Raw genomic sequence first — 11,603 nt, forward strand, 5'->3', positions numbered from 1 at the left:
AAACATTATTACAAGTGTTGACACGAAAATCAAAACGAACGAAAATAATTCTCGAATCTTTTGGCTAATAACTTTGTTTAGAAGTCAGTTTGAGTCAACTGGTTTATTTCGATTTCTCGTTATTCCTTCATACACTTCCAATCGAGGAGCTCGGCTGAGTTCTTTTCCGTTCCCATCTGAAAATTCTGAAATCTATATTCGAAACAGAGAGAAACAAAATTGAGATACAGATCAGTGAGAGGAAAATATCGATTATATTTTTCTCGCAATAGGTAGGCAGCGCGCGCGCTCTCAATTTCACAATATTTACAACGCTTATAATATGTATATGTATAACTTCGTATCTTACAATACGTCCGTTATCGTCGACCAGCTACCAATTATATTATATATATATATATAACTTCGTTTAATTTACATCGATTATTATAAATAATAACGTGTCCTGCAACTGGCAATGTGTACACGTGTTTTTTTGTTATTATACATGCGATTAGCCTCGCGGCGTTAATGTAACACCCTCGAAGGACTATATTCGTTATAATGTTACTATTTATATAGAAGTCCAATAATAAAATACTTTAATAGATAAAGCGTAACTGGGATCGCCAGAATACTCTATAGTCGTTAATTACTGGATTTTGGGAATACTACTCGTTAAGTACTGGATTTCGGGAATTAAGATTACAACAACTTGATAATATTTGTTCCGTTTGTTTTCTTTGTTTCCTTCTTCTTGAAGAAGGGTGTATGTTTCTTTGGTCGGTTGGTACAAGCACCGGTCAGTCTTCGGGTCTACCTAAGAAATATCCAGTGTATTTATTTATATGTATAAGTCTTAACGACTACGAACGACTATGTGACTAATTTAGACTACAGTTTAAGTATCTCACGTTATCCATTCAGGTTTTCTCAAAATAGTCTGATTCACCTTTAGTTTTTCTTTTTTATATACAAAAGACATGTTTTTAAGTTACGTTTCGATGGCAAGTTTATCGTTTAATTAAATTGTATAAAATCGTACGCCGTCAATTTTTTTTGCGTGTTAAGAATTTCAGCCGTTCACGTCCAGCGTGTAATCTGCAAAAATTCTTTTCTTCTTTCAATTCGAATTTCGAATTAACTTTTTATTACTCCATTGGTGTAAATCGTGCAACTATTAAATTAAATTAACCAAAAAATCCTAGTGAAATATATAATTGAGAGAAATAATTGTTCTATGTCACACAATTAACATTAATTATCGGCAACGACGTATCTAACGAGTATCATTAGCAATCAAACAAGCAATCAAACGGATTTAAATATAAACGAGCGATCAAAGATATGTTATAAATGGCGTTCCCACCAAAAACGAAAATTGCATCTTGCAATTATTCGCAAAGATACTCGAAGCTTAACTTATATTGATTCTGAAACAATTAGCGCAATCATCACGAAGTTCATCTTCTTTGCTCGAGAGAGCTAAGTACTTTGATATGTGTGAATAAAGTACGCGCACAAGACCGAATAACGACAGAACAGAGTCAAACAATATCAGCCACTCTCTTAAATACGATATAAATCCTTCGGAATTATAAGTAGTACTTGACCACATTCTCCATCACTTTCACTAGTTTCGAATTTCACTCGATACGACACTCTGGTTCACGAGTTTACTTTTTGTCATCCGTTCTTCTTGAATACTCTACAATAACTCTGAGGATGTACCAAGTCCAACTAGCACTGATGGAGGGACTTGAGGAGTTTGTTCGCGTCTATTATCTTAACTTCCAGACTAACTTTGAAGTCATCCTCGCATTGCCGATCGACAACGGCACTCGCCCGGCCTTGCTCGGAATCACCGTTCGGTCGAGCGCGATCGGCCTCGAGGGATGTATCACAATAGCACGAGTCGTGGTTGCAACTAGTTTCGACGCGCTATGCGCAAGGCACATCTAGCTGGTGTCAGTGAACGAACTGTTGATGCGCTTCGTAATGATGCTGATAGTGGATTAGACCCTGAACAGAGCTAGGACTGTACTGTTGGGAGTCTACGATCACGCTGGTGTATCCGGCCGGCGTTGATTCCTGATAAGAATGCTTCGCAGGGTTGTTGTTGCTGTTATAATGACTCAGATGGGGTGGATATGGTGATTCGTAATGCTGGACATTGCTGGACGTGCCGGCGTTCGCGGGGACGTTGTGATTTTCGTTGTTGAGGCCACAATTAGGGTACATGATCACACCACCGACTTCGTTTAAATTAGAAGGTGCCGAGTCGGACATGTAGTGGTGATAATAAGGCTGATAACCGTGCGGTACAGAGTAAACGCTCAAAGGACTCGGCAAGTGGTTGTCCATAGCGTCCGTGCTGGAACAAGAACTCGACGAAGTCGAATATGGTCTGTTTTGTTGGCTACTCTGAGGGCTGTGCTGTTGCTGTTGTTGGGGCGGCGGCTGCTGCGGCTGTGGTTGCGGTAAACTTGCTGGAGGTGTCGGATGATCCAGCAGGTGAGGAGAATGCTGGTGTTTCTGTTGAGCATTCTGAGGACTTTGTTGTTGCATGTTCGATGGGGAATTGGCGTGGTGCAGAAGATGTGCGTGCTGTGCTTCCTGTTGCGGCACCATGGTGAGGGGATCTTGATGCATCTCTGAAAAATACGTTTTCCTTTCTAAGTCCACGTTTTTCAATTATTTTAATTGTATGTAGATAGTGGTCAAACTTCCCAGTTCATATTGAAATTCCCATATACTATTATACTTCATTTTATTCAAAATATTCTTGATTTATATTAAAAAACTGTTATAAGATGAAATAATACTGTCAAGTAATTCTGATGATTGAAATGAGAATAAATTATGTTTTTACGTTTGAAGCGTACCTCCATATTGGTAAAACGGATACTCGGAGTTGTACTTCAGACTGTCTTCCTGCGAGCTGTTTACATTCTGGGGTTGATAGGATGGCGACAGGTACTGATTCTGATTGGTCAGGTCAACGTATTCCGGTCTAGGGTAATTGGCACCGTTCGCGTAATCGTTATCAGGTGGTTCCTTCGATCTGCTTCGATACGCCGGGGAACTGGGGCTGTGACTGTCCAGCTTGTTGCTACTGCCACTAACGGTGCTGGGGGGATTGCTCGAGTTCGAGCAGTAAGATTTTGGCTCGCAGATGAACTGCAGATCTGTGTGCTCCGCTTTCGACAGCACGTAATTGACTGATACGATGCAGAATGGTCTGGAGCTCCGAGAATTGCGCACGACCGTAACGTAAGACTGCATCCATACCCATCCGCCCGATTTCATCAAGAACCTGTAGTATCGTGTTATTACTTGTCCCTTGCAGAGTACTATGAACAGATAAAAGGGAAACGATGCAGTTTAAACTGTGATCTCAAGAATTAGTGAGATTGCGACTGTTCATATACTTATCTATTACTTTGAGAAAATCATTATTGAAATTTTATATGGATTTTATAAATTAATTTCCTTTCTACCAATTATATTATATATATATATATAACTTCGTTTAATTTACATCGATTATTATAAATAATAACGTGTCCTGCAACTGGCAATGTGTACACGTGTTTTTTTGTTATTATACATGCGATTAGCCTCGCGGCGTTAATGTAACACCCTCGAAGGACTATATTCGTTATAATGTTACTATTTATATAGAAGTCCAATAATAAAATACTTTAATAGATAAAGCGTAACTGGGATCGCCAGAATACTCTATAGTCGTTAATTACTGGATTTTGGGAATACTACTCGTTAAGTACTGGATTTCGGGAATTAAGATTACAACAACTTGATAATATTTGTTCCGTTTGTTTTCTTTGTTTCCTTCTTCTTGAAGAAGGGTGTATGTTTCTTTGGTCGGTTGGTACAAGCACCGGTCAGTCTTCGGGTCTACCTAAGAAATATCCAGTGTATTTATTTATATGTATAAGTCTTAACGACTACGAACGACTATGTGACTAATTTAGACTACAGTTTAAGTATCTCACGTTATCCATTCAGGTTTTCTCAAAATAGTCTGATTCACCTTTAGTTTTTCTTTTTTATATACAAAAGACATGTTTTTAAGTTACGTTTCGATGGCAAGTTTATCGTTTAATTAAATTGTATAAAATCGTACGCCGTCAATTTTTTTTGCGTGTTAAGAATTTCAGCCGTTCACGTCCAGCGTGTAATCTGCAAAAATTCTTTTCTTCTTTCAATTCGAATTTCGAATTAACTTTTTATTACTCCATTGGTGTAAATCGTGCAACTATTAAATTAAATTAACCAAAAAATCCTAGTGAAATATATAATTGAGAGAAATAATTGTCCTATGTCACACAATTAACATTAATTATCGGCAACGACGTATCTAACGAGTATCATTAGCAATCAAACAAGCAATCAAACGGATTTAAATATAAACGAGCGATCAAAGATATGTTATAAATGGCGTTCCCACCAAAAACGAAAATTGCATCTTGCAATTATTCGCAAAGATACTCGAAGCTTAACTTATATTGATTCTGAAACAATTAGCGCAATCATCACGAAGTTCATCTTCTTTGCTCGAGAGAGCTAAGTACTTTGATATGTGTGAATAAAGTACGCGCACAAGACCGAATAACGACAGAACAGAGTCAAACAATATCAGCCACTCTCTTAAATACGATATAAATCCTTCGGAATTATAAGTAGTACTTGACCACATTCTCCATCACTTTCACTAGTTTCGAATTTCACTCGATACGACACTCTGGTTCACGAGTTTACTTTTTGTCATCCGTTCTTCTTGAATACTCTACAATAACTCTGAGGATGTACCAAGTCCAACTAGCACTGATGGAGGGACTTGAGGAGTTTGTTCGCGTCTATTATCTTAACTTCCAGACTAACTTTGAAGTCATCCTCGCATTGCCGATCGACAACGGCACTCGCCCGGCCTTGCTCGGAATCACCGTTCGGTCGAGCGCGATCGGCCTCGAGGGATGTATCACAATAGCACGAGTCGTGGTTGCAACTAGTTTCGACGCGCTATGCGCAAGGCACATCTAGCTGGTGTCAGTGAACGAACTGTTGATGCGCTTCGTAATGATGCTGATAGTGGATTAGACCCTGAACAGAGCTAGGACTGTACTGTTGGGAGTCTACGATCACGCTGGTGTATCCGGCCGGCGTTGATTCCTGATAAGAATGCTTCGCAGGGTTGTTGTTGCTGTTATAATGACTCAGATGGGGTGGATATGGTGATTCGTAATGCTGGACATTGCTGGACGTGCCGGCGTTCGCGGGGACGTTGTGATTTTCGTTGTTGAGGCCACAATTAGGGTACATGATCACACCACCGACTTCGTTTAAATTAGAAGGTGCCGAGTCGGACATGTAGTGGTGATAATAAGGCTGATAACCGTGCGGTACAGAGTAAACGCTCAAAGGACTCGGCAAGTGGTTGTCCATAGCGTCCGTGCTGGAACAAGAACTCGACGAAGTCGAATATGGTCTGTTTTGTTGGCTACTCTGAGGGCTGTGCTGTTGCTGTTGTTGGGGCGGCGGCTGCTGCGGCTGTGGTTGCGGTAAACTTGCTGGAGGTGTCGGATGATCCAGCAGGTGAGGAGAATGCTGGTGTTTCTGTTGAGCATTCTGAGGACTTTGTTGTTGCATGTTCGATGGGGAATTGGCGTGGTGCAGAAGATGTGCGTGCTGTGCTTCCTGTTGCGGCACCATGGTGAGGGGATCTTGATGCATCTCTGAAAAATACGTTTTCCTTTCTAAGTCCACGTTTTTCAATTATTTTAATTGTATGTAGATAGTGGTCAAACTTCCCAGTTCATATTGAAATTCCCATATACTATTATACTTCATTTTATTCAAAATATTCTTGATTTATATTAAAAAACTGTTATAAGATGAAATAATACTCTCAAGTAATTCTGATGATTGAAATGAGAATAAATTATGTTTTTACGTTTGAAGCGTACCTCCATATTGGTAAAACGGATACTCGGAGTTGTACTTCAGACTGTCTTCCTGCGAGCTGTTTACATTCTGGGGTTGATAGGATGGCGACAGGTACTGATTCTGATTGGTCAGGTCAACGTATTCCGGTCTAGGGTAATTGGCACCGTTCGCGTAATCGTTATCAGGTGGTTCCTTCGATCTGCTTCGATACGCCGGGGAACTGGGGCTGTGACTGTCCAGCTTGTTGCTACTGCCACTAACGGTGCTGGGGGGATTGCTCGAGTTCGAGCAGTAAGATTTTGGCTCGCAGATGAACTGCAGATCTGTGTGCTCCGCTTTCGACAGCACGTAATTGACTGATACGATGCAGAATGGTCTGGAGCTCCGAGAATTGCGCACGACCGTAACGTAAGACTGCATCCATACCCATCCGCCCGATTTCATCAAGAACCTGTAGTATCGTGTTATTACTTGTCCCTTGCAGAGTACTATGAACAGATAAAAGGGAAACGATGCAGTTTAAACTGTGATCTCAAGAATTAGTGAGATTGCGACTGTTCATATACTTATCTATTACTTTGAGAAAATCATTATTGAAATTTTATATGGATTTTATAAATTAATTTCCTTAATGGTTCATTACAAACATGATTAATTGCATTTGATTTCAATGATAAAGCTTGCATTTTATTTATACTATAAAGACATCAGGATAATTATAAATTCGGAAGGATTGATCGTACAATAAAGTTTAACGTTTGATTTAATGTTTTTATATATTTCTACGATGGTCAATCTTTTAAGACCGTTTTAAACCGCGATCCATTTCTCATGGAATTATCCTACACATAGGAAGTATGTACGTACACACTATGAAAGGAAATTTTCTACTAGCGTAAAGCGCCGATCAATCCGCAGGCGCGGACATTAGTGGCATTATGTCAGGCTCCCTTCGAGTTGTGCTCGTGAAACTGCGAGTCTGTTCAAACAATGATAGCAGTAACAGTCTCCTCCTCTCTCGCCCTCTTCTACCACCGCCCGGCTGCTGCCTCCTCCATCTCTCTTCCTTCTCGTCCTCCCTCGCGCTGACGTTTACACGCGCGCGCAAACTCACGTCCAGAAGCACACCGACACCGTAGCGAAGTCTCTCTCTTTTCTGCTCCGCTCATAGCGCCACAGCATAGCAGCATTGTTCAATCAATAATGTACACCTTGTATGTACTACGTGCGCATATACTTAGAGAGACTTTAACGTACTGGCGCGCGACGAGGTACGAGAGGGATGCGAGGGAAACGAAGGTGGAAGAAGAGGAAAAAGAAACGAGGAGAGGAGAAAAAAGGGAAATGCTGTTATGTATCGCGCTTGGTACCGTCTCGAAAGTCGGCCCGGTCGCGGAGGATGGGTGAGAAGGAAAGATCAAAGGATATTTCGTCAGCGAGGGCGTCGCTGGGTTAAGCAGCGTCAGCTGCTTTTGGCCTTGCGAGAGCCTCTTCTTCGGAGCACTTTGATACCACGTCGACGCTTCTGAGACCGCTTTCGGACTAACTACATACATAGTCACGCCCAGGGAAATAAGGCCTATTTCTATAGACATTACACTACCGCGAGCTATGTTAAAAGATTCAGGAAATATCTCAATTTTATTTCGTATAATTAAATGTAAACGTATCGTCAACTCATTAATTTAGTCATCCAGAAATATCAACACATTTAATCATTTCAATGAATATTTGTAATTAAATGAAATTAATGCTTTTTATAGTATCTACTAAATGTACCTACATCTGTCTTTTCCTTTTTAAATTGTGCTTATAATTTCTTAGAACACAGTATTAAAAAATCAAATGCTTTCACTATTTAATTATGTATGCGTTTTCAGTAAAGCCTTGGATTTATCCTTATGAACTATTGGATTATCCGGAAAGTTCGTTCTTCGATTTTAGATGGATGGAATGACGTACATTTTGCACTATATTTAGGGATGGTGTCTTCAAGTTGCATGAAAGATGGAGATAGAGTGTGGAACAAAATAACACGTATATAATTCAATGAATCAATAAATAGATATCAAAAATTAAATGGGTTGCTTTTACATTTTCTATGAAAAACGGAATGAACTTTTCGGGCAATATAATTTACTGTGAAAATATACTTACATTTGATATGAGATTGCCTCAACTGTTCTATGTCGCATCCGTGAACGTAATGATACAGCGTTCTCTCGATCAAATCCGATGGATTATATCCCGTCAATTGCGACACGCTGCAATACATCGAAAAAAAATTGTGAAACGCCGCATCTCTCCTATCATTTTTTTCTGCTAGAAGGTTAAAATGTTACCTATCTATCCTATTATTTTTTCTGCGAATCGAGTATTTATTTTTGCTCGGATTTTGTCCGGAGTCCCGTCGAATTCGAGATTTACATATGTATATCCCGTCACGTCGTCACCCGTGGAAATCGATTTTCCGCTGCTCTCGATATAAAGTTTCATTCCATCGCGTTCCCGTCGCCCAACCCCGTATTTATACTCCGCCACGTGTTCATTTCCCAGCGCGTGGAGCATGGATATATATTTATTTGATGCGAGCGAAAAAAAAGGAGAAGAGAGAAAATAAAAAAATGTCTAGCGGGTCCACCGTAACACGAAACTGATTTTAATGGCCGGCGACCAAGAATCCCTCTGCCTCCCGTTCACCTTTTCTCTCTTTCTCATTTTCTTCACTGGCGTCGAAATATATCGACGACGCAACTTAACACCGGGCCGTAATTGCGACGACGGAAATAATCCGGCTCGATGTTTCGTCGTCTTTTCCCGCCTCCTCGCTTCTCGAATTCGAGACACCGGACAAATAAACGTGATCCATCGAAAGGATGTTCAGAAGAGACAATAGTTAAGTGCAACATGTGCACGCATCAATTTCTTTTTCTTACTTCATATCAACGAAGATCAATTTCAAATCCTCCGACGCGCGAAACATGAACATGTTCTGGTACAGCTTCACTTCCGTGAGACAACGTCCCGGCAGAGAATGCCCCACTGCGAGGAGTCCAACTTTCCGAATTCGATGTCCACTGGCGCCGTCGTCGTACTCTACTGGTCCTTCGACGATGCATCTTAAGTATCCGGAGCAATGTATTACCTGTAACAAGTGCACATGAATCTTCGACAATGAATGATAGCGATCATTTTGCATAGTTACTACAAATAGTTATTAAAAAAGGATCAATATTAGATCAAGAAGGACATTAATATCTTCAGTACCTCCAGCTTGTAATATACCATTAATATACTTGCCATGCCTTTTAGGATCATTTACACAACAAACTAACATTACTAAGTCAATCAACAACGTTGTTAAATTCATTAGCACTATTAATTCATAGATTATTACATGATCGGTTGCGATTCAATTAACCGTTCCTAATTAACTTCCACGATAGCTACTAATATTGATCAAAGGTCGTAGCATAGTTTAAAGGTGGAGTTCAAACCAAACGTCGCAATTAAGCGTGAAACAGCCCTCGATTGGGGTGACTTATCGTTAATTACACATGTGCACGTGATTAAACTTAATGTTATACACTGGTCCCGATAGCTTATATAAGTACGACACTCGAGTGAGTTTTTCACTTGCAGAGGGTTGGAACGCGGATTTCCTTATGGAACGAATGTTGCGTCGCGCCTTCCCGGGTCGCAAATTAACAATTCCTGCTTAATTAAATGGCCGATGAAACGAAAAAAAAAGAAAGAAGCCTCGTTCAACGTCGGCTGGTGTCTCGAGTGCACCACCCGCGGGATTTGAAAAGCAAATAGGCTTGTTTCGTATGCCCGCGTTGCATTATTCTCTTCTCTCATATGCAATACCGCCACGGTGCATCCTTCCAGGCATGCGAGCAAGGGTGGCATGAAAGAAAATACATAATTCCTGTCGAGGGCGTGCGAATACTCTATTCCGTCTCTGAGTACTGTATTCATTTGTAAACTCTAAGTATGTAGAAGTTATCGAAAACAATCTAATTAATCAAGCAAATAGAACAGATATTGTCCAGTCTTCTAGTAAATAACATTACCAGCATTTTAGAATATTGCGTGGAGGAGATAATGAATACAAATATAATTTTCTAAGATTTTGTGCATAAATATATCAATAAGATCATAACTTTATCTCATTTATTAAAATTAAATTAATTTTATTTGATTGAAGAACCGAAGGCGTGGCATGTTAATAACCTGTTCGTACGCATTCACGTAACATTGTATACATAAATCCAACAAAACGCGCGTTCACACCTCCGCAAAGTCAAGCCAACTACGGTTCAGTCTTTGTGCGTCTAAGTGTCATACAAAAAGCCGCTCCCGGGTTTCCCGTGCGTAACCCCCGTCCACGGAGACCGTGGCGTTCTAACAGCTTACAGGGGTTGCATTCATGACTTTGCTCAACGCCTATTGGGGTCCTTTCTCTGCACGATTTCGTCGAGAGCCACGGACATCATAGGCGCTGTGCGGGCTTTGAACGAGCTATTTGCCAAACATTTTCCTCCTCGAGTGTCGTCTCCTTTTGCTACGGCAAGTGCAAAGCGGTCGGCAAGTCCCTTTTTCCCAGTTACCCTTTAACGAGGCTAAGCAGCTCTATCGTTATTGCCCGAACATATGTGAAACCATTTGGCGAGGATCGACAAATATCAGGGGAGGATTTCCTAATTTCGGTAAATCGTTCAACGGTATTAATGATAGTAAATCGTTGCGGCACAATCGCGTCGATGAAATCTGGAATGGTGACTGCTTTAATCGGATCGATGAAAGTAATTTGGATAATCCTTGAATAACGATGCGGCTGGTGTTCGGGGCATCGATCGCGGCTGTCCAAAGCGGGTAAGAGATATTGAATTTAACGCAATTCATATAGTAGACTAAAATAATCAGAGAATACATCATTTGCACAATTATTTTCATTAAAATTGTTTGCTATTGAAAGTAAATATTTAAAATTGTCAGAAATATTTGAATCGTCGGAAGTAAAATTGTTTGACAAAAGAACCAGCCGGGATAGCCAGATTACTTCCGTAAACTTAGATCATTCGGGATACAAAAACATGCTCACGTGGCAGTAACATTTTTATTGCACGGAAGGGAACCAATGCAGCCTGAGTGAATTTAACCAGTGCGGCGTGGCACAGCATACTTCTCGATTCTACCTGGTGGCCGTTTTTCCTTTCCATCTCGCACGTGACCGGGACAATACCGTCCCTACTTAGCTCGCCACTTCTTATCTCTTATTTAGCATTTGAATTTTTATTCGTTTTATGATTTCCTGTGCAAGCAACCGCTAGACTAGACGTTATGCTAATCGCCGATCATCTCATTTCGCGAACCCAATAAACCCTATAATAGCCTTGTACTCTCGCATTGAAGATAACCGTAGCAATTCGAATTATTTAACGAAATTCCTTCTGCCTTTTCTGCAAAGTTTGTACTTTTTAATGGTACATTTAACACCTCGCCAGTTTTTATAACTTATGCAGATCTTGCATTTATTGTAATAATATAAATTCTATTCTTAGTTGATTGCCAATTTAAGGTTGAAATCGAAAATTTGTACCATTCGTATAACAGATAATAAATCTCTTTCTCGGTATTTTAAAAATATAAAT

The 11,603-nt window shown here is 40.2% G+C and overlaps 1 protein-coding gene across 1 annotated transcript in view; it reads right to left on the minus strand.

The window, feature by feature from the left end:
- Positions 1-235: 235 nt before the first annotated feature.
- The window catches only part of sim (bHLH transcription factor single-minded), a 34,545-nt gene continuing 23,177 nt past the window's right edge, over positions 236-11,603 (minus strand). Inside the window, exons 6-11 of the mRNA XM_018033645.2 lie at positions 8,883-9,091; positions 8,104-8,210; positions 5,967-6,434; positions 5,055-5,735; positions 2,865-3,347; positions 236-2,633 (exon numbers count right to left, since the gene is read on the minus strand). Of these exons, the coding sequence (XP_017889134.2) occupies positions 1,948-2,633; positions 2,865-3,347; positions 5,055-5,735; positions 5,967-6,434; positions 8,104-8,210; positions 8,883-9,091 (2,634 nt within the window). The 3' untranslated portion in view covers positions 236-1,947. The remainder of the gene's footprint in view (positions 2,634-2,864; positions 3,348-5,054; positions 5,736-5,966; positions 6,435-8,103; positions 8,211-8,882; positions 9,092-11,603) is intronic.

The sequence above is a fragment of the Ceratina calcarata genome, unplaced genomic scaffold, assembly GCF_001652005.2.
Source record: "Ceratina calcarata isolate Rehan_Ccalc_2016 unplaced genomic scaffold, ASM165200v1 scaffold72.2, whole genome shotgun sequence".
Lineage (NCBI taxonomy): Eukaryota > Metazoa > Arthropoda > Insecta > Hymenoptera > Apidae > Ceratina > Ceratina calcarata.